The 24,011-nt window shown below is 43.2% G+C and overlaps 1 protein-coding gene across 8 annotated transcripts in view; it reads right to left on the bottom strand.

The window, feature by feature from the left end:
* Positions 1-24,011, bottom strand: part of CC2D2A (coiled-coil and C2 domain containing 2A) — a 129,255-nt gene that overhangs the window by 70,722 nt on the left and 34,522 nt on the right. For 7 of the 8 annotated variants that reach the window (XM_042251882.2, XM_042251888.1, XM_042251886.2 and 4 more), the window contains 7 exons: positions 23,643-23,744; positions 18,134-18,235; positions 17,259-17,423; positions 12,515-12,677; positions 10,619-10,755; positions 8,454-8,585; positions 367-576 (listed from right to left, as the gene is read on the bottom strand). In XM_042251882.2, coding sequence (XP_042107816.1) covers positions 367-576; positions 8,454-8,585; positions 10,619-10,755; positions 12,515-12,677; positions 17,259-17,423; positions 18,134-18,235; positions 23,643-23,744 — 1,011 coding nt within the window. The remainder of the gene's footprint in view (positions 1-366; positions 577-8,453; positions 8,586-10,618; positions 10,756-12,514; positions 12,678-17,258; positions 17,424-18,133; positions 18,236-23,642; positions 23,745-24,011) is intronic. The other variant, XM_042251884.2, reaches the window with a different exon arrangement.

Genomic DNA, 24,011 nt, shown 5'->3' with positions numbered 1-24,011 from the left:
TAATGATGAGAATGTCTCTGAGGACCAAGAAATTCTCAAACGGTGAACAATCTCACCCTCTGAGATCACACAGGCAAGACGAGCCTTATATCTGCCATCCAATACCCATTCGAGGTGGGTGAGATCATTTGCTCGGTTTGCACAAATGGTTCTCTAAGCCAAGTGTGTGCCACTGAATTTGCACACACCAAACGTGCATTGTCCTAGACTTTCTTGTGCCTCTAGGTAGGACAACACATCACATCCTAGACAGAGGGAACATGAAGGAGGCACGTGAGCCTTTGCTGCTGGTAGGCATTTGTATTGATTGGGCTCCTTGGGAGAACCAACCCTATCAACAATTGGCACGCAAGAGATCACAGGTACCTTATCAGTGAGAAATTTTGCCTTGTTCCTCTGGCGTCTTGCGAGGTACTGGTCATACAACTGGGCCAGCTTGGCCGCCAACACATGCTCTCGGCTAAAACAGGGGTGATGCGTGAAGATTAACCCCGAAATATCAATGTCCAGCTGGAAATTCCCAGGAGAGTCCCCAGATCCAATCAGATGCTGACTTCTGTGGATGTATTTTACTGCCTGCCAGAAGAGCAGAGTGTAGGGGAAACACAGTCAGGCACTTCCTAGTTCCTCATCTAATGTGCAATGGGAAAGCCAGGCACAAAGTCCCTTCTACCCTGATCAAGCCAGGAGAACCACACTCCAGTCCCCGTTCCCTGGAGCTTTCAGGGCCTGCCCTTTTCTGAACACCACTTCAATCTTGCTTTCCTAGGTCTTTCAGCGTTTATCTCTACTGAATCATAGCCCTAATCTTTGTCATGCGACTATCTCATTTCCTGGAACTCTTGGGTTTTACAGCTGGTGACCTTGAAATTCTTTTAATGAGAAGAGCATAGAGTCTAGTCCAAACCGATCATTACTTGGATCATAGACACTCTCCATGTGGACAAGTTTTTAGTTTGCAGACAACAGCCAGAGACCAATTTACTGAACCGAGCTTTGTGCTGGCTCTTGTTTTCCTGAGAAGAAGAAAATTAGTCTGCAAAATAACAGAGCAAGAGGGAGGCGGGGCAGCTGAGTGTGTCGAAAACAGGAGTGGAAATTTCCACTGGGACTTTCCTGGATCACTTGGTGTACAGTGTGCTATATCAACGTCTGTTTTTCTTCATTAAACTCATTAAGATACTCTATGTCGACCACTGCTGCTCTTCTGGGAATCTAGTTTTGGAGGCTGGGAGCTCCAAAATGGGGAGGTGACCTTTCTGATTTTGTGTCTCCATGTTCTGTCCTTGTCATGAACACTGACTACAGTCAGGATGTGGGCTTTCACACTTCTTCAAGCCTCCCCTTTGCGGAGAGGAACTTCTGGAAGTTATTTATGTTGTCTGGAAAATATTCAGCCAGTTCAATTTAGTTCAGTCTCTCAGTCATGTCTGACTCTTTGCGACGCCATGGACTGCAGCATGCCAGGCCTCCCTATCCATCACCAACTCCCAGAGTTTATTCAAACTCATGTCCATTGAGTCAGTGATGCCATCCAACCACCTCATCCTCTGTTGTTTCTTTTTCCTCTCACTTTCAATTTTGCCCAGCATCAGGGTCTTTTCAAATTCAGTTCTTCGCATCAGGTGGCCAAAGTATTGGAGTTTCAGTTTCAGCATCAGTCCTTCCAATGAACACCCAGGACTGATCTCCTTTAGGATGGACTGGTTGGATCTCTTTGCAGTCCAAGGGACTCTCAAGAGTCTTCTCCAACACCACAGTTCAAAAGCATCAATTCTTTGGCACTCAGCTTTCTTTATAGTCCAACTCTCACATCCATACTTGACCACTGGAAAAACCATAGCTTTGACTAGATGGACCTTTGTTGGCAAAGTAATGTCTCTGCTTTTTAATATACTGTCTAGGCTGAAAAGATTATGTGGCCCAAATGTTCTATTTACAAGTTATGAGGTTAAATGGCAGCTGCAACTACTCTACTCAGAAGTGGCGCTTTCATCCTTCTTCGGCTGCGGGTGACATGTTCAGGAGTCTCTTCATTTAACCTTCTTCATGGCATCATGTAAAGATGCTGAACTAGGGGCAGAAGCCCTGGGTTCCAGCTCTGGCTCCACCTCTGAGCATAAACATCCAGCTGGCATTTTGTATGTCACCAGGCATCATATAAGGCTTCCTGGTAGCTCAGATAGTAAAGAATCCACCTGCAATGCAGGAGACCCAGGTTCAATCCCTGAGTTGGGAAGATGTCATGGAGAAGAGAATAGCAACCCACTCCAGTATTCTTGCCTGAAAATTCTAGGGACAGAGGAGCCTGGCAAGCTATAGTCCATGGGGTCACAAAGAGTTGGACACAACTGAGCAACTGAACAAGAACAGCAAGAACAACAAGGCATTGTATAAAGTACTTCACATACATCACCTCACTCATTCTGTCAGGGAACCACAGGCTGTTACACAAGATCCTCCTCGTGGACCCTGGAAGGGGTCCATCTTCCTGCAATAACTCCAAGAGATGAGTGGTTGACTACACATAGTAGGACCTGTTTGTGAGCAGCCGTAGGCTGAGAGGGGGAAACTAGGATATGAGCTTTACAGCCTGGAGCAGGAAGGATGAAGCCTGAGATATGCAGAGGGAGGGATGGAAAGCAGAAGAGCGGACTCCAGAATTAGAATCCTAGCTCAAGATCCCATTGTTCCCGCCATCAGACTAAGCTTGGAGGTCACACTGTGTGTATGTGTGTGGATGTGCGTGTATGCATGGACAAAGAGGCCTTCACACTTGTTATACAGTGTGATCTGCTTTTCAGTTACTATTAGTCATTGAAATGGTAGCAATATTTGACAGTAATAATTCAAATATGAGTCTTCATTTACCAGCAAATTCATTGTTGGGTTTTTTGTTACCTTCTTTTTATCCATATTCATGAGTAAGGATATATGAGTGTATTTCTTTTCAGTCTTTCAATGTCGTACTTATTTCCCTCCTAAAAGATTAGTAGACTCTTAATGTATATTTAGGATTTGTGATTTCCTACAGACCTCCACTATGGCATACCCTCCATTTTCATAAAACAATAAGTTTTCTTTCTTAGAAAATAAGTCAGTCTGTCTTTGGTGAGAAGACCTACACACAGACTTTTTTATTTAAAAAATATGTTTTTGTAAAACTGGGATGTGTTTACAAATAAAGTAGGCTTGAAAAAAACAGATTAACTATACCTCAGTTGTTGGTGTTCAGTTGCTAAGTCATGTCTGACTCTGTGACCCCACAGACTGCAGCCCACAAGGCTATTCTATCCTTCATCATCTCCTGGAGTTTGCTCATATTCATGTCCCTTGAGTAGGTGATGCTATCTAACCATCTCATCCTCTGCCACCCACTTCTCCTTTTGTCTTCAATCTTTCTCAGTCTTTTCCAGTGAGTCGGCTCTTTGCATCAGATGGCCAAAGTATTGTAGCTCCAAAATATGCTGAGTCAAATCTCCCTTTGGATTTACAGGGGGGGAAACCCATCCCCACAGGGGTTATATTCCACCAATATTTCGTACCTTCTGAAGCCCAAGTTCTGACATTAATATCTTCACCCATCATGTTGCCACAGCAAAGGCCCATCTCTGTCCTCTTTCTTTGGGGTAAGAGTATTCAATTACAACCTGCCATCGTGTTAAGGCTTTTGAACCTGCAGGTTGTGACTATGTGTCTTACGATCCTTCTGGCCACCTGGATTAATTAAAATATTTCCACCTCTCAAAGACTTGTGTCCCAGAGACTTAATGGAAACATTCCTCTGCGATTGCTTGGCTCCTGCTGGTTCTTGCTTTGCCGTTCCTCTTACCACAGGTTCCAGAGTTCTGGGCTCAATCAGAGTGTGGCCCTCAGATGCTGTCTTCTACTCTGCTTGGTATGAGTAAATAATGTCGGTGGCACGGTCCTATGTGTGCTGTGTGCTCAGTCCAACTCTTTGCAACCTTATGGACTGTAGCCTGCCAGGCTCCTCTGTCCATGAGCTTTCCCAGCAAGAATACTGGAGTGGGTTGCCACTTCCTACTCCAGGGAATCGTCTCAACCCAGGGATTAAACCTGTGTCTCTTGCATCTCCTGCACTGGCAGGTGGATTCTTTAACACTAGCACCACCCACCTGGGAAGCCCAACATGGTCCTATTTACTTGCAATGTTATCATGTGTCTCTTTCCCCCAAACTGCATTAGCCCATGTTTAAACGATTGCTGGTGGTCTCTGCCTTCATCTCAGCTCAACGAAGTGAAAAAATTTCCAGGACTCCTAGTCGTCATTGAGTGAGATTGCTCAAAAGACCCCAGCTCTATTCCTATTAGGGAGAAAAAGACCGTCCTTCCTTGTCTTTCTCTTATATCTGTTTTCTTGCAGACTGAAAACTATCAGGATAGAAGCACCAACAATTTCTCCTAAGAATATTGTTGTTCAGTCTCTAAGTTGTGCCCAACTCTTTGTGACCCTATGAATTGTAGCCCACCAGGCTCCTCTGTCCATGGGATTTCCCAGGCAAGAATACTGGAATGGGTTGCTATTTCCTCCTCCAGGGGATCTTCCTGACCCAGGGGTCAAACCCTCGTCTCCTGCTGCTCCTGCATTGCAGGTGGATTCTTTACTGCTGAACCAACAATATTTCTTAGGTATATTCTTTTCATTTTGAAATTGTTTGGTTCTTCAGTCTTTGGTGGAAAACTGAAAACCTAAACCATCAGAGGTGGTGCGTGTGGATTATCTGCTGACGTCTTCAGTGCAAGCAGGTTGTGCGGCCGATGAAGAAAAATTTTAAGGTTGTACAGACAGAGAGCAATCATTGGGGGAATTAAAGTAAAATGTATGTATTTGCCCTCCCTCAGAAAATAATAGCAAGAGAACCTGAATCCAGCCCAGAGCTGGCAGTAGATTCTACGGGTGTTGTTCTTGTCTTCCCTGGGAAGTTTTCTCATTCTCCATCTTCTGGGTGTGTCTCTAGGACATCAGGTTGGGGAGTGTATGTTCCTCTTAAAACTGACTAGTTTGTCCTTGGTGTTGATAATGGGAATCTTGCCACAAGATATGATCCTTTTCCTCTGGCATCTCTGAGCTTACATTATCAATGTCCTAACCCATGGCAAATTCTGGACCGCCTACAACAGGAGAGAAGTTTCTCCATTCCATGGGAGAGAAGGTTCTCCATTCAAGGAGAACCAGAGGAAAGAGAGGCAGAGAGAGAGACTGCCAGCACTGAGTCCCTGGCCCCAGGGTCCGGGTTCCTAAAGCCCCGCCTTCATTTTATGATTCATCTCCAGGTCCTTCCAGCTTTGTGAGTCGCTAAGTTCTCTCCTGGCTTAAGCTGGTTTGCAGTGGGTTTCTGTTACTTGCAACTCAAGAGTGCTGACTACTACAGTTCTTCTAATTTAGCAGGGGACCAGAGGGCTCCCCAGGTGATGCTAGTGGTAAAGAATCTGCCTGCCAATGCACGAGACACAAGGGATGCAGCTCCATCCCTGAGTCAGGAAGATCCCCTGGAGGAGGAAATGGCAACCCACTCCAGTATTCTTGCCTGGGAAATCCCATGGACAGAGGAGCCTGGTGGGCTATGGTCCATGGGTTTGCAAAAGAGTTGGACATGACTTAGCAACTAAACAGAACAACTCCTTTAATATAACCTTTGCTTCTTTCGTAGGCAGAAGCCTGGCATATTCTCCATGCTTTGCTATGTTTGCAGCCCAACTCTCTAGAAAAGATCTCGGAAGACTCTAGCCCCTTCCGATCTCTCTCCTCTAACTTCTTTGCTCTGTGATGCAGGATGGCTAGCCCCTCTCAGTGGAACTCTTATCTTCCTCTACTTTCCTGTTTCTGCCGAAAGCTAGGAAGCTCTCGCCTCTCAAAAGGACTAGAAGGAAACCCTCTGGTCTCTCCTCGCTGGCTCTTTCCCCAGAGAGAAGGAAGACTGTGTCTGAGTGGAGATTTAGTTGAAGCCCAAGATCCACTAGTCCAAGCTCTTGGCTGGACAGAGTCACTGGTGGCATCTAGCTGTCCTTACTCAGCCATCTCCTAAGGGCCTGCTCACTGGCCCGTGGGTTCAGCAGACATTCCACACGGTAAACTCTACACGGGGGACCTAATTCATGGGAGAGGGAGCAGGGAGCCCAATCCGTCTTGGGTCCAAGCCGCATTCTCCTATCCAGTCCCACCCTTCACTGAAACTGAGATCTGCACCCTTCTCTGATTCCCGTGCATTTCCCAAGTAGCTCAGAGCTTCTGAAGGCGACAGATGAGATTAACGGCTTCCCTCAAGACCCTACTCTCCATAGTAACGACTCTTCTATTTTCTAATTTTAGCCCATAAATTTGTGCTTCATTATATCAATGTTTCATGCTGAAGCAGATGGATGGATGGAGAAAGAAACTGATGGATTATTAGGTACAAGTTGATACTGTCTAGATCACTAATTATATCATGTATCTTTGTCATAAAGCAAGTAGATGGTAAATCCCTCAGGCCTGGGGCTTGGGTTTATGCTTGCTTTGTAAATCCACTCCTAGGGTCCACATTTCTGTACAGAGTAGCCACTCATTAATATTTGTCTGTGATAACAATATTTTATAGAAATTCACAATTTAATAAAAGGGCAAACACATATATCATTTCAAAGCTCATAATGGCCATATGAGGTAGAGATTATGGTGATTTTTTAATTAAGGAAACATCTTCACAGCAGTCAAGGGAGATGCCCAAAGCCACAGCTTAGTAGACACCCAGCTCAGATTCTCTGATTTGGGTCCATGTCTTCTCTGTTCGTCACCTATAGCTCTACAGTTCTATAGCTTTATAGGATGATCTTGTATCCTCTTATTCTGTTTGCCTTTAGCAGTGTCAAAATGTTACACATTTCAAATTACACAAGTTTCTGAAGGAGGTGATCCTTGCTACATTTCAGGAGAGCATGAGCAATATAATTCAACATGAAGGAAGGAAATAAAAACAAACAAGGGAAAATAAGACAGGTCTTTCTTAATACACAAGAATTTAAGGAATAAGTACATCTGGATTGTGTGTGGGGGTGTGAGTTGCTAAGCTGTGTCTGACTCTTTGCAACACCATGGACTGTAGCCAGCCTGGCTCCTCTGTCCGTGGAATTCTTCAGGCCAGAATACTGGAGTGGGTTGCCATTTCCTTCTCCAAGGAAGCTTTCTGACCCAGGGATTGAACCCAGGTCTCTTGCATTGCAGGCAGATTCTCTAATGTCTGAGCCACCTGGGAAGCCCAAGTACATATGGATATATCTTAGGAAAACAAGGAAACAACAACAGAAGCTCCAAGACACAGAAACAAAATATTTGTCAGCTAAAAAATTTAGAAAAACAAAATCCTTGAGGAACAGAAAGATTGTAAAAAAGCATAAATTGCATCATTAAACTCATATAAATACAAAACTAAAGCTAAAGAATGTTGGAAATTGTGGTCCTGGACAAGATGTATAAGTTGTAAGTTTTGATAATAATATTGTAATGATAATACAGCAAACAAAAACCATGATATGATGTTTAAGGGACATGGATTGAAAGCTTAGAAGTGATTTCATAGTAAAAAGTCATTTTATGTTGACCCAAATTGGAAACATTAAAAAAGCAATTATTCTGATCTCTAGTGTCACTATGTGTTCATAGATTTATCTGAATTTTTAGTAAGAATGTATCTGATATTAAAGAAATATGTAACCAAAGCCTAGCAATTCTTTTAATTTTAATATAGCTTCTTTCCCCCAGAATATATTTATTTGATACTTTTTTTAAAAGATAGTTAATAAATATAATCATTTATTGTTGGGGGGTGGGGGGGAAATGAAGGCAAGCAACTGCCTATTCAACACCAGCCGGTCAGACCTCACTGAGCCTGTTCTATGTACTTTGATGTATTATCTCAACCATCTGCACAACAATCCTAGTAAGCCGATGCCATTTTGCAAAGGAAGAAACACCAGCAGAGAGAGGAGAGGGAGGTCAAGTGAGCCAAGCAAGAGGCAGGGCCAGGACTCAAGCCAGGCAGTGTGGTAAAAGAGCTGGGAAAAATACCATAGAAAGGATTTGTGAGGATAGAAAATCTCCAGTGATATAATACAGAGACAGTGGGGGAAATAACCCTGCAGTATATGTGAGATGACAGAGAGAAAAGAGAAAATATTGGGGCAGCTAACCTGGACATGGGCATAAAGACACTGACCCAAGCCTTCCTACCTGGGAAGCTTGTTGCTGATGTAAGAAAGGGTTTAAGAAAGGATTCGGTGTGGGCAGGAGGCTCAGTCTTATATAACAGGCTTGCCGTTTCCTTTTTATGTGCAAGACAGTGAATTAGTTAAGAAAAGTCAGAATAGGATGTTGCAAATTCATCACTCCAATCCCTTCAAAAAGCAAAGCACTTTCAAGTAAATTCATGTATTAAAAATGGGAGGGGGAGGTTTACCTTTTTATACAGGGTTTCCAGTTCTGGCTTAATGTCCTGCGCCTGTGTAAACATGGGTGGTCGCGAAGGAACCGGCTTGATGGGGTTTGGCAGTGCCAGGATCCTCCCGTCATCTCCAAACCATCTCCTCCCCTAGGATCAAGCAGAAGGACAGAAAATAGTTTACAAAAATAAACAGCGCTTGTGGGGAAACTCTCTGTCACCATGTATTATGTCATGCACCTTCCCCTGTCCTGTAGATCTTTTATTTTTTAAAAAATTATTTAGTTTAAATTAAAGATAGTTGCTTTACAATAGTGTTTTGGTTTCCGCCACACATCAACATGAGTTTGCCATAGGTATACATGTGTCCCCTCCCTCTTGAACTTCTCTCCCACCTCCCACTCCCTAGACATTTTAAAGTCCCGATTTCTATCAGAAATTGAGTCTTCACTAAGCCAGACACAGAAAGACCAATATCATATGATATTGCTTATATGTGGAATCTAAAACACAGGGTACAAATGAACTTACTACAAAACAGAAATATATAGTCGTGGCTGTAGAAAATAAACTTATGGTTTCCAGGGGATACATACTACTATATATAAAATAAATAACTAACAGGGCTACTGTATAGCATGGGCTTCCCTCATAGCTCAGCTGGTGAAGAAAGTGGAAGTGGAAGTCCCTCAGTCGTGTCTGACTCTTTTCGACCCCGTGGACTGTAGCACCAGGCTCCTCCATCCATGGTATTTCCCAGGCAAGAATACTGGAGTGGCTTGCCATTTCCTTCTCCAGGGGATCTTCCTCACCCAGGGATCGAACCCAGGTCTCCTGCATTGGAGGCAGAGGCTTTAACCTCTGAGCCACCAGCTGGCTCAGATTCCTGGGTCGGGAAGATCCCCTGGAGAAGGAAATGGCAACCCACTCCAGTATTCTTGCCTGGAGAATCCCATGGACAGAGGAGCCAGGTGGGCTACAGTCCATGGGGTCACAAGAGTTAGACATGCCTTAGTGACTAAACCACCGCCACCATATAGCATAGGGAACGCTACTCAGTACTCTGCAATGGCCTATATGGGAAAAGAATTTAAAAAAAAAAAATAGAGTGCCTATATGTATATCCACCTGAAACTAACACAATTGTAAATCGATTGTATTCCAATAAAAGTTTAAAATTTGAGTCTTCGCTAATGCCCCCCAGAATTAAGATATAGTTTTCAGCCCCCTCCTGATAAGTTTAAGAAAAAGCTAAAGGAGTGCCTGGGCTTCCCTGGGGCTCAGCTGGTAAAGAATCTGCCTGCAATGCGGGAGACCTGTGTTCAATCCCTGGGTTGGGAAGATCCCCTGGAGAAGGGAAAGGCTACCTACTCCAGTATTCTGGCCTGGAGAATTTCACGGACTACAGTCCATGGGTCACAAAGAGTCAGACACAACTGAGCGACTTTCACTTTCACTTTCAAAGGAGTGCTTAAAAAAACGTATTTCCTATTAAACAATTTTTTAAATTTTATTTTTAAGTTTTTTGGCTGCACTGGTATCTCTGTTGCTATGCAGGGGCTCTCTCTAGTTGGGGTGAGCAGGGGCTACTCTGTAGCTGCAGTGCTGGGCCTTCTAATTGCGGCAGCTTCCTTGTTGCAGAGCACAGGGTCTAGGCACACAGACTCAGTAGCAGTGGCTCCCAGGCTCTAGAGCGTGGGCTCAGTAGTTGCAGTGTGCTGGCTTCGTTGCCCTGTGGCATGTGGGATCTTCGTGGACCAGGGATTGAATCTGTGTCCCTGCATTTGCGGCGGGTTCTTAACCACTGGACCACCAGGGAAATGATATTCGTGAAAATTTCAAGACAGACGACCATGGACAAAAACAGTTGAGAACATTCTATCTTGGGACAATTAAAAATTTCTGTGAATTGGGAAAAGGTTTGCCAATATGTGATTTAGTAGGAAGAGCCTAAACCCAGCTTGGGAAAGGTAGGATTGAGCGGAGAGGGGTGATGTTTGAGGGTCACTGAAGGTATTGAGGACAAATTAAAAAACAATAATAACAAAACAGCGACAGGATGAACCAGTCTGCAGACACCCTCAGGAGGAAATGAGCCCTACCCCGCAGTGATGGCCCGTCAGGATAAAGACCCTCTGTGAATCCCTCCTTGTCTACACTAGAGAACAGGGCTGAGAGCTCACCGGTTCCTGGGTCAGGAGCCTGTTCTCCATGATGTTCTGGTTGGTTCGCGGCACCTCCGGTCTTGCCCCGATGTAAAGGCCTTCATCTTCCAGGTACCTGGGCTGCACATTCTCAGGAAGCTTTTTATACGTAGGCACTAGACAGTTCATAAACAAACACAAGCCACATCAGTGCCAACCTAAACATTTCAAACTGCAGTTTGGTGAATTAAAGACACCACCAGAGATTTTACTTTGGTTCTTGGAAAGTGCAAATGTCCCAAACTGATGTCTAGAAGCAGGATCAAGGGGAAGGTGAACGTGTTTTCCTGCAGCACCATGTTGGAGAATCATGAAATAATTCGATACCTAACATGGCCTGCGAGGAGTACAGTACCCAGATCAGAGGGGAGGCTGCTGGACTCATCAGTGGCATGAACCTGGCCCAGCCTCTTCTCTGAATTCTGTCCTCTCATACATAAGGGATGAAAATATCTGTCTTTCTGGGCTCCTGGGAGAATTAAATGGGGTGAAGGATGAGGAAGTGCTCTGTAAATTACAAAGTTTGCTGGAGTCCATGTGACTTCATTTACTTCCTCACTCTTTGATCTGTTCATAGAACAGATCTTTGCGGACAGTCTGCGGGGTCTGTGGGAGTGACAGACAGCAACAGCCCGCCAAGGACTGTTGGAGGATGATTGCTTTATAATATTGTGTTGGCTTTTGCCACACATAACATGAATCAGTTATAGGCATACATATGTCCCCTTGCTCCTGAACCTTCCCCCCACCTCTCACCCCATCTCACTCCTCTAGGTTGTGACAGAGCACCAGATTTGAGCTTCCTGTGCCATACAGCAAATTCCCACTGGCTATCTATTTTTACCAACCTAGACAGCATATTAAAAAGCAGAGACATTACTTTGCCAACAAAGGTCCGTCTTAGTCAAAGCTATGGTTTTTCCAGTAGACATGTATGGATGTGAGAGTCAGACTATAAAGAAAGTTGAGTGCCGAAGAATTGATGCTTTTAAACTGTGGTGTTGGAGAAGACTTTTGAGAGTCCCTAGTACTGCAAGGAGATCCAACCAATCCAACCAATTTCCTAAAGGAAATCAGTCCTGAATATTCATTTAAGGAATGATGCTACGTGTACACCCGTGGCGGATTCATGTTGATGTATGGCAAAACCAATACAATATTGTAAAGTAATTAGTCTCCAATTAAAATAAATAAATTTATATTAAAAAAAAGGGATGATGCTGAAGCTGAAACTCCAATACTTTGGCCACCTGATGTGAAGAACTGACTCGTTGGAATAGACCCTGATGCTGGGAAAGGTTGAAGGCAGGAGGAGAAGGTGACGACAGAGGAAGAGATGGTTGGATGGCATCACCGACTCAATGGATGTGAGTTTGAGTAATCTCCGGGAGTTGGGGATGGACAGGGAGGCCTGGTGTGCTGCAGTCCATGGTGTCGCAAAGAGTCAGACATGACTGAGAGACTCACCTGAACTGAAGTAATCTATTTTACACGTGGTGATGTGTATGTTTTTACGCTACTCTCTCAAAGTGATGCAGACATAGAGAACAGACTTGCGGACACAGTGGGAGAAGGAATGAGTAGGATGATTTGAACCTGTTTCTTGACTATTAAGTCAGAGTAGAAATTGGGTTCAGTTGTGGAAATTGGGCATTTTTATACACCTGGAGAAGGAAATGTCTACCCACTCCAGTATTCTTGTCTAGGAAACCCCATGGACAGAGGAGCCAGGAGGGTTATTGTCCGTGGGGTCACAAAGAGTTGGACATGACTGAGCGACTAACACTTTCACTTTAACTTTATACACTAGCTCTATTTCGTCTGAAGGAAACCGTGGATGCCAAAGCTGGGCAGGAAGATAAAGACAGAAAGTACCTGTCCGTCTGCTGGGTACGAACAGGAGCTCTTTCTCCCTCTGCAGCCGAACGTGGACACTTTCATAATCGGCAGGTCTGATGGCCACAAAGTCTTCAACTGCATGATCTAAGCCCAGGAGAAGATCCTCAGCATCTCTGCCATCCAACCACTCTTCCTCATCCTGCATCACATTAAAGAGCAGGAACAATCCCGCAAAGATAGTTAGTGACAGTGAATGTGTTAGTCGCTCAGTTGGCTGTGACTCTTTGTGACCCTATGGACTGTAGGCCGCCATGCTCCTCTGTCCATGGAATTCTCCAGGCAAGAATACTGGAGTGGGTTGCCATGCTCTCCTCCAGGGCATCTTCCCAACCCAGGGATCAAACCCAGGTCTCTCGCATTGCAGGCAGATTTTTTACCATCTGAGCCACGAGGGAAGCAAGCTCCGGGAGTTGGTGATGGACAGGGAAGCCTGGCGTGCTGCACGCCATGGGGTCCCAAAGAGTCGGACACGACTGAGCGACTGAACTGACTGAGCCAGCAGGGAAGTCCCAAAGACAATTAATGTACTTGGAAAAGCAATCCATGATATTATATGCACCGAACAACATATCCTAAGATAAAGTCACCTTTTCCTTTTATCTTGTTCTGAAAGAAAGCATAAAATGACATGGACTATCCTATTTAATATGCTTTGTTTTTTCACTATTCCACATACTTGGAAAATGCCAAAATCAGAAGGGTCAGAAGAGATGTGCTAAGTGCAGCCTCAATGAGTGTGTCCTCCTTTGCAGGTGTCTATTCTTTGACAATGACTTAAAGAACTTGGGTTCATGAGTTATGCATAATCTAACCTTCCGCCTTGGCACTAACCCCATGGGAAAGGCGCCAAGTGTGCAGTCCACACCCTGCTCAGACTGCCTGGGCTTGACTCCCAGCTTCACCTTGTAGTGCCTGAGTGACGGTGAGGAATTTACCTACCCTTCAGATCCCTGGTTTTCTTATTTGCAAGATGGGGATATTAATAGATCTTATTTCCTTGGGTTTGTGAGAATAAAAATTAAATGATGACTGTAAAAATTCTAAGCACAGAACCTGTAATCACAAATGCCAGCTGAAGTATTTTAACGTAGTTGAATATTTTCCAAACTTTTCTGCCTTTTCTTTCTCTTCTTTCTCCTTTTTTCCTTCTTTTCTTTCTCTGTCTTGTTCTTCTTTTTAAACCTGACATCCATGTTTGAGCAGCACCCTTTAAAATGCTATGGAGACTGCCAGGTAGCTGAAGACAATGGCTGTAGCCTAATCACCTAATATTTCCTCACTAAATACACGAAACGATAAGAAGAGTGAAGTAAACTGCACAGTAACCAAGCTCTCAGCAAGAGCTGAAGACAGAGAATGTCAGAAACTTCAAAAGGTGAAAAGAGAAAATATCCTGTGGTATCAGTGTGCCATCTTTTTTGTTCCTGCTCCAGCTCTACTTTGAGCAAAGACAGGCTGAGAAAACTTCAGAGAAGACAGCAGAGCAAAGCCAGGACCTGCAGTTGGTCCACCAGAAAGACTGCATCCACAGTGAGTGTGAAAATACTCACACAAAGTTTGTCTTTTTCATTTCAAATAACTGGCTTATTTCACTTAGCATAATGTCTTTAAGGTTCAGCCATGTTTAGCATATATTAGAATTTCCTTCTTTCATGCTGAATAATATTCTCTTGAATATTGATGAATAAAATACCACATTTTATTCATCCATTCTTCTCTTGATGGGCGGTTAGATTGCTTTCACTTTTGGCTACTGTAAATAATGCTTCTATCAACATGAGTATATAGCGATCTGAGTGCCTGCTTTTAATTCTTCGGGGTATATACCCAGGATTGGGGTTGCTGGATCATATGGTAGTTCTATGTTTAAATTTTTGAAGAGCAAAAATTTTTGAATTTTTCACAGCAGCTACACCACCTTGCAACACCATGAGCGATGCACAAGTTTCTCTGCATCCTTGCCGACACTTGTCTGCCCTCCCTTCCTTCTTTCCTTCCTATCTATCTCCCATCTATTTTTAATAGTCATTCTGATGTGTGTAAGGTGGTATCTCATTGTGGTTTTGATTCGCATTTCCCTAATGATTGGTGCTGCTAAGCATCTTCTTATGTACTTTTTGGCCCTTTGTGTATCTTCCTTGGAGAGATGGCTATTCAAGTCTTCCCATTTTTCATGGTGTGTTTTCTCTGGTCTCACATATCCCACCCACAATTTCAGAATCTGAGTTGTAGCTTGGGTGTGGAATGGGGCACAAAAAACTGTTCACCTGTAAGGCTGAGAGGAGAGAGCACTAGGTTGCATATGCCTTGGAGAGGCAGACATTTCTGTACGTGAAAATAATACTAATCCTTGTGTGGAGTCTAGCAAGAAAAATCTGCAAACTGTATTGCTCCACTTTTTTTCCCACAAGAGAGAAAGGTGAATACACTTAATCAAGGCCCCCACCCCCCAAATTATAGGGTGAAATTGAGGGCTACAGAAAGTAATGTGAACCTAGTATTTGCAGCACTTTTAGGACGTGCATTTGATATTGTCTGAGAGGTCTCTGAGACTATCCTCAGTTCTTTTCATTCTTTTTAGTTTATTCTGCTCTTCAGAAGTTACTTCCACCATTTTATCTTCCAGCTCATTGATTTGTTCTTCTGCTTCAGATATTCTGCTATTGATTCCTTCTAGAGTTATTTTTAATTTCAGTAATTGTGCTGTTTGTCTCTGAATGTTTATTCTTTAATTCTTCTAGGTCTTGCTTAATCAATTCATGCATTTTCTCCATTTTGTTTTCAAGGCTTTTGATCATCTTTACTATCATTATTCTGAGTTATTTTCCAGGTAGTTTGCCTATTTCCTCTTTATTTGTTTGGACTTCTGGGTTTCTAGTTTGTTCCTTTATCTGTGTAGGATTCCTCTGCCTTTTCATTATTATTTTTTTAACTTATTGTGTTTGAGGTCTCCTTTTCCCAGGCTTAAAGGTTGAATTCTTTCTTCCTTTTGATTTCTGCCCTCCTAGGTTGGTCCAGTGGTTTGTGTGAACTTATAGGGTGAGATTTGTGCTGAATTTTTGTTTGTTTGTTTATTTGTTTGTTTTCCCTCTGATGGGCAAGGCTGAGTGAGGTGGTAATCCTCTCTGCTGGTGATTGGGTTTGTATTTTTGTTTAGTCTGTTGTTCAGATGAGGTGTCCTCCACAGGGTGCTGCGGGTGGTTGGGTGATGCCGGGTCTTGTATTCAGGTGGTTTTCTTTGTGTGAGTTCTCACTATTTGATACTCCCTGGGGTTAGTTCTCTGGTAGTCTAGGGTCTTGGAGTCCATGTTCCCACTCCAAAGGCTCAGGGCTTGAACTCTTCTAGCTGTTTGTTTTTAAACCCACTCTCTCTTCTTTTCCAGTTAAGTTCATTCTAGGGCTTCCCTGGTGGCTCAGAGGTTAAAGCGTCTGCCTCCAATGCAGGAGACCTGGGTTTGATCCCTGGGTTGGGAAGATCCCCTGGAGAAGGAAATGGCAATCCACTCCAGTATCCTTGCCTGGAGAATCCCATGGACAGAGAAGCCTAGTAGGTTACAGTCCATGGGGTCACAAAGAGTCGGACACAACTGAGCAACTTCACCTTCACCTAGGCTCTTTAAAAGCTATGATCATTCTTCTTTTCTCCATGATCTCCTGTATCTAGACCTGGTGCCAAAAAGTAAGGTCTCTTGTCCCAGGGAAGACCTACTAGGTTGGAAACTTGGAAAAATGGCCAGCCATCTATTTTAACAAACCCTCTAAAAGAGCCCTGTTTATCCTGCATCTGCATCATCTGAAGAGCTCAGGATGTGGATGAGCTGTTCTACATGGTGGTGGCGTGTTTGCTCCTAGCCACTCTCTTCCTAGTTAGGACATCATCATCATCATCATTACCACCACCATCATCTCACCACCACCACCACCACCACCATCGCAACATCACCACCACCATCACCACCATCACAACCATCACCACCACCATCACCATCATCACCATCACTATCACCACTGTCATCATCATCTCACCACCATCATCACCACCATCACAACCATCACCACCACCATCACCATCATCACCATCACCACTGTCATCATCATCTCACCACCACCACCACCACCACCATCACCATCACCACTGTCATCATCATCTCACCACCACCACCACCATCACCACCACCATCACAACCATCACCACCATCATCACCACCATCATCACCATCACCACTGTTATCATTATCTCACCACCACCACCACATCACCACCACCATCACAACCATCACCACTACCACCATCACCACCACCATCACTGCCATCATCACCACCACCACCATCACCATTACCACCATCATCATCATCTCACCACCACCACCTCCATCACCACCACCATCACAACCATCACTGCCATCATCACCACCACCATCATCACCACCACCATCATCACTGCCATCATCACCACCACCACCATCACCATTACCACCATCATCATCATCTCACCACCACCACCTCCATCACCACCACCATCACAACCATCACTGCCATCATCACCACCACCATCATCATCACCACCATCATCATCATCTCACCACCATCACCACCACCATCACCACCATCACCACCATCACCACCACCATCATCACTACCATCACCACCAATGTGATCATCACCATCAACATCTTCCCTCTCCTCATTACTATCTTATACTAGGTACTGTTTTGCTTACTCCTTCCTGTACAGGTGGCTCTTCTTCCTCTCCTTCCTTTTCCTCTTGGTTAGCTCCATGTCTATTTTTGGCTTTTGGTTTTTCCTCTGATTCCTCTGGTTCGGGATCAAAGTTGAAAGTAAAGAAGTTATACGCTTCCTCAGCAGAAGGGAAGCCAGGTGGAACCTACAGAGAGGAAGCAAGCAGTAGAATTTCAGATTATCTGTGCTGAGATAAGCTCTGCACAGTTCACTGACAGCTGGCTGGATGCTAAGAGCATTCCAGGCTTCCTAAACACATTACCTGTTGATGGTAATGAACTTTAACAGATACGACAGGCCTCCTTAGTTAAGTAACTATAATGAGTTACTTTTAAAAAAATATAAATCATCAATTATTTACCTTCCTACAAACACAAAAACATATTATTTATAGCAGTTAAAAGCTTTAGAAAAGATGATTAAAATGCCAAAAAGTGATTTATAGGCCAGTGCTGAGATACTTTTAATTATGAGCAATACAGGGTTTGTTAAACTTTGGAAAAATACCATTTCTGGTTTAATTCTTGAATTAGTATCTCCCTTTTTCCCATAATAAAAGCTGGTAACAACTTCACAGCTGAACAAATCAGCTTATCAAGAACATTCCTGTCCTTCGAGGCATTTTTCTTTCCCCACAATAGGCAGCTTTCTAATCTCTCCATAAGATTCTAGGGTTTGAAAGTAGGAATCATTCCTCGTATTCTTTCTTGCATATTTCATGAAGTAGGAGTCAGCTTATATGTACAGTTGTCTCTCATGGACAATTTTCAAAAACAGAAACAAATCAATAAGATGCATGATTTAAAGCCTACATAATTTAAAGGCAGCATGATTTTAAAAGACAGGATTTCTCACCAGGGGTTTAGACTTGATTTTTCGTACAGAATCGTGGAACTTTACTCTTGAATGACCTTGGGAGTCATGTTCTTGTTGAATCCTTTGTACCTCTCTATCCAGCTATAAAAATGGAAAAAAATAACAAATACATCATTTAAAGCAAGAAACTGAGGATTTTTTTTATAAAACAAGCATTAGCCCTCAAAAGGCTTTATCTTCTGACCATTGATGCATCTCACCATTTCTAGGGAATGAAATGTTTACAAATATATTTGAATGGTAAAGTGGCTGATTGTTTTCTTCCTCAGCTCTGTCTCTCTCATGACTAAATGAATACAAAATTTTACAGTCAATAAACCCCCAAATGGAAATGCTATTTCACCCTAAAAATCAATAGATTATCCAGCTCACAGAGGATCATCTCCAAACAGTCTATGATGAAGAGCGTCAACCACGTCTGATGGTAAATAAGTCCAAATGGGTAAGGGTTGCCCCAGGCCCTGGCTCTTCCATTTTTGTGTGAATCTCTTAATGGCTGAGTGGGTCTCCTCAGGCGTTTATCCAGAGACATTCTGTGATGAAAGCTAGAAATACTTGGAACAGCAAGCTAAGGTGCTATGAAATTCCACATAAGTGCAGCTGAATGTCCAGCAATGGAAGAATAAAAATGTGGGCATCAGTTGGGTGCAGTCTATCATGATATCAAGAGAATACATACAATTCCAGTTTATGTAAGGTTCTATGCTTTCCCTCCATTTTCTCACTTTGCAATAGTAGGTTAAATAGATAACTGTGCGTGTGTGTTAAGTTGCTTCAGTCGTGTTTGACTCTTTGCAACTCTACGTATTGAAGCCAGGCTTTTCTGTCCATGGGCTTCTCCAGGCAAAAATACTGGAGTAGGTTGCCATGCCCTCCTCCAGGGGATCTTCCCAATCCAGAGATCGAACCAAGGTCTCCTGAATTGCAGGTGGATTCTTTACCGTCTGAGCCACCAGGGAAGCCCATGTATCCTGGAGTGGGTAGCTTATTCCTTCTCCAGGGGATTGTCCTGACCTAGGCATCAAAGTGGGGTCTCCTGCATTGCAGGCAGATTCTTTACCAGCTGAGCTATCAGGGAAGCCCAAATAGTTAACTAATAGCATTCAATTATACAAAAGTTGAAGCAGTGCTAATGAATAAATTTCACAGTGCAATGCAGAGTTAATATTTGTCTTGGTAAATTCCAGAATTTTAAGTGGCTCTTTTGAAGACAAGGAAAGAAGCAGATGAGTATTATGTAATGTAAGGATAAACACGTTTAAAAATTGGTGGCAGTGGTTTAGTCACTAAGTCATGTCCAGTTCTTTCATGCCTGCATGGACCATAGCCCACCAGACTCCTCTGTCCATGGGATTTCCCAGCAAGATTACTGGAGTGGCTTCCCATTTCCTTCTCGAGGGGAATCTTCTCGACTCAGGGATTGAACCCATATTTTCTGCTTGGTAGGCAGATTCTTTACCACTGAGCCACCAGGGAAAGGTCAGGAAGGCTTACTAAGGGTCTGCTAAGTTCAGTCTTTCTCATAAAACAAGGCTAAACCTTTCTCGCCCACTGTTGAAGATGCCATTCTGCTCCTGTCTGCCTCAGAATCCCTCACCTCCTAGAGCCCAAGACAGAGACTGGTACATTTGAAAACACATAAATAAGCCAAGGAGTCAACCGATCAGAGAGACGAGAAGCTTAGCTCTGTGTAGGCAAGCCTTAGGTTTTAGAGACAGCTAAAGACTGATAATAAAACAGAAGAAGACCAGGCAGAAAGTCTAACATTAGCCATTTAAAAAATAAAATAAGTAGGTAAAATTCCATTTGGCAAATATGTGTATGTGGAGATCAGTATTTTATTCTTTCTGTTTCTTTCCATCTCTTTCTGTATTTGCTTGACAGAAAGGACAGTAAGTTTGGACAATATAATTTTTAGGTATCTTTTAAAATGATAAGATTGACAGTTTTACTATGATATGTATGGACTTGAGCAAAACGGTGGTAATTTAATTTTTATCAAAATCTCAAAGTATTTAAATATAAATTATATTAGCATAAGAAAAGCCATTAAATATATTTAAAAGGATTGTGTGCAGAATTAAATTTTAAAGAACTATTATCTATAAAATCTTCATGAAAGCTTAAAGTAATAATATTCAATTTCAAGTGAATGCCTATGATGATGTGTGCTTGTGTCCAGCTAGGAATTCTTTCTCATCCTTGAATTTGTTGTAACCTCCAAGAAGGCTCTATGACCCTAGCTTGAGCTAGACAATCTCAAGTCCCATTAGTTTTAACAAAGCATAATTACAAAATATAGTAGTTCCTGCCCTGACCTCTCTTCTAACTACTAGTCAATAGTTTTAATTCCCTAAAGACAGCCTAATCTAGATGGTCTTGCAGATATCTCCGATTTTTATATATTCTCAGTATCAGGCATGATACTAATCAAGATACATGATTTGCAAGTAATCTCTCCCATTATGTGTGTTGTCTTTTCACTTTTTTCTTGGTTTCCTTTGAAATGGAAATGTGTTTAATTCTGATGAAGTCCAGTGTATTGATTTATTCTTTTGCCACTTATGTTTTTGAGCCACAGATAAGAAACCATTGCCTTAGGCAAGAAACCACTGCCTAAGGCAAGACACTTCATATTTTACATAACTTGACTCCAAGGGAAGTGCCCTTTCTAAGGCTTCCTCAAGGCGCCCACCATGGATCTTCCAGCCTGCACTTCCACCGTCGGATCACCTGTCTGTCATCCCCACTGGGCTCCTTGAGAGTGGGCCGTCACTGTCACTGCTGTGTGTTCAGAGTCCATTGGACACCCGGCAGGAAGGAGCCTCCAAGAGATGCTGGCAACAGGTAGAGTGTGTCAAGGGATCAGAACCCGGGGCACTTGGGACAATGAACCAGGTCCACAAAACAGAGACATTTTGGTCATGCCTACTGGAGACCAAGGAGCCAAATGTTCTGTGTTATTCCCACTTCTTTGTTGACATGTTCTTGGAGATGTGTGTTTGGCTTTGTTCTCTTATTACAAATCTGCTGAGGATAAAGAGGAATGGAAACAAGAGTTTAGCACAGGTTTGTGCTGATGGATTTAGATTCCTGACCCAAGTATTCCCAAGCGGCTTCTTCTTTTTGCTCTGACCCTACAGCCTCTGACACTTGCTACTAACTATGGAGAGAAGGCTTCACATGAGCCAGGCACTGTGTGAAACCCTGTGACATGTATGCACTCCTTTAATCCTCAAAACAATATCAAGGATCAGGTTTTGGGTAGTATCCCTATTTTAAAGAGGTGAGGGGATTTCCCTGGTGGTCCAATGGTTATGAATCTGCTTTGCAACGCAGAGGACGCAGGTTCATTCCTGGGTCAGGGAACTAAGATCCCACATGCTGTGGAGCAACTCAGCCTGCACGTCACTACTAGAGAGTCCACGTGCTGCAACAAAAGACCCTCCATGCTTCAAATAAGACCCAACACAGCAAAAAAAAAAAAAAGAGGTGGGAAGTGGGGAAGGGGGTTATATTTATCACTCGGAGAATGAAAAATTTACACATCCAAGGTCATACAGCTAGTGAGTGAGACTGCCAGAATTTAGTGCTGGACAGCTGAGGTCCAGGACCTGGCCTTTTCATGTGTTCTTTGCCCCGTAGGACCAAAATTGTCTGCTTTTTATATTCTTCTTCTGGGCTAAGGTATGTACATGAATAAGTGTGCTTGTGAGTGACATGTCGTTGGAAACCTGAGATTAGGTCTGCGGACAAGACAGGTGGTGTTTGCCTCACCTTCAGAGAATGACTCTTAGGGGATATGCACTCTGCTAGACAAAAGGTCAAGTTCCTGCTCACAAAGAGAAATAAATAACTCTGTGAGCCAAAGGAGTATATTTTCACTTCTAAAACTACCAACTTGATTTGGATATCGTATTCATGGCCTATTGGACAAGCGAGAACTACCATGATTGTGTGAAAGGATTATCCATCAAGAAGATGCAGACAACGCCAGACATGGGAGACCACACCCTCCTGTTGCTTACTCACACATCTACCAAAAGAACCAAAGTATTTGTGTCATAATGATGAGATTTTAGGGACTTTCTCCTTTAAAACAAAATTTTTTTTGATGTGAACTATTTTAAAGGCTTTATTGAATTTATTACAATATTGCTTCTGTTTTAATGTTTGGGGTTTTTTGGACCAAGAGGCATGTGGGATATTAATTCCCTGACCAGGGATCAAACTCTCTCCCTCTGCATTGGAAGATGAAGTTTTAACCACTTGCTCACCAGGAAAGTCTTGGTACTTTTTCTTTATTTTCCAATACTTTAGAACTATGGCTCTTACAATTATGGCTCTCATGGAAGAAAATCAATTGGAAATAAAGAAAAAGAAATGTGTCCTCTGTAGAATGGAGTAGCCAGTTGTCATGAGCCATTTTAGGGGACCGACTGAGTGTTCTGAAAACCCATGAGCACAAATGCAACTTTCCTTGTAATCATGCAATCTCTGGCTTGTTGGGGATGAATACAGGTAAATGAAAATCTATAACATCTCATCATAGAAGAATAAAAGGCATCATCTAAGAAATTAGTGACATTGCTCCAGAAATATCCCTAACGCTTAGACTTTAAAAACAACCAAAACCATCGTCACCACATGCCACTGGGTTAGACTTGCAAACACTCCACTGGGCCACGTGCCCTGTTGATCTTTCTGCTCCTTCTTCCACCCTGGATGTGTTGGTCCTTCAGCCACATCACTGATATGTCTTTCTGTCTTTAACAGGCTTCCTCTTTGCCTCGTGGGCCTTTAGTTTCTACAAGTGTAGGACCATCGTCATTCACACTCTTAAAACTTCAAAACTCACCACAGTTCAAATACTTCTTAAATCTGTGTCTCCAGGCAGGGTCCCTTCCTCTCTGTACATCTCAGGAGCACACTGAGGTGCCTCACCAGCATCTCAGATTCAAACAAGTCACCCCGGTGCATTCAAATCACCACCCGATCCAATTGTCAATTGCTCTCCGTGGCTTAGAAAAAAACATTGGGGCACCTTAGTGTAACACTCAAAATCCCCACGATTGGATTCTCTTCTTATCTCTTTCTCTGTTTCCCAGCAAGATCCATGTGCCCAGCACCGCTGACCCATGAGACACACTGGGAATGAGACAGAGCTAGAATCCAATACTGACTGGTCCACATATGTGCTCTGTGACCTGGGGATGGCTTGGCAGGCCCTCTGAACCTCGTATGTCAAATGTGAATGAAAATCATGGTACCCACCTCATAGAGGTGTTGGGATAAGGGTGTCTAATAACATGGGGAAAAGACTTGGCAAAATGCCCAGCACCAAGTAGTATCTATAAATAGCAGCTATTATTATTAATGAGTTTTTAACAGCCCCTCTGTGCATAGCTCTGTTCTAGAACTTTTGCTGGAACATTTCTATCTGGCATCACTGTCTTTGGTCACAAAGTAGGGGTAGCCTATTTCTCACCTCCATGCCACACTCGGTCTCCGATTCTTTCTCAGCGGGACTCCGTAAGCGCCTGGGCCGAGGGGTGGGAATTTCCTGCAGCAGCGCACTCTCTGCTTTGGACTAAAAAGTCGAAGAGAAAATTACTGCTACATAATGTCAGTGATGCTATGAAAACCTCAGTCACCATCTCGGGAGGAAATCAATCCGTAAAATAATGCATGCTATGCTTCTTTAAGAGGTAAAAACAATGGTTTAGAAAAAGGACATTACATTCTTCTTAAGTGTAATTTTCATCTGTGCTCATAGTTATATGCTGCATTACACCTTTAGAGCATGAAAAACAAATTGAACAGTATTCAAATCCACGCAGTTTTGAGCAAATGAATC

The sequence above is a fragment of the Ovis aries genome, chromosome 6 (assembly GCF_016772045.2).
Source record: "Ovis aries strain OAR_USU_Benz2616 breed Rambouillet chromosome 6, ARS-UI_Ramb_v3.0, whole genome shotgun sequence".
In the NCBI taxonomy this organism is placed as follows: Eukaryota; Metazoa; Chordata; class Mammalia; order Artiodactyla; family Bovidae; genus Ovis; species Ovis aries.
This window is presented reverse-complemented; position numbering and strand designations above follow the sequence as displayed.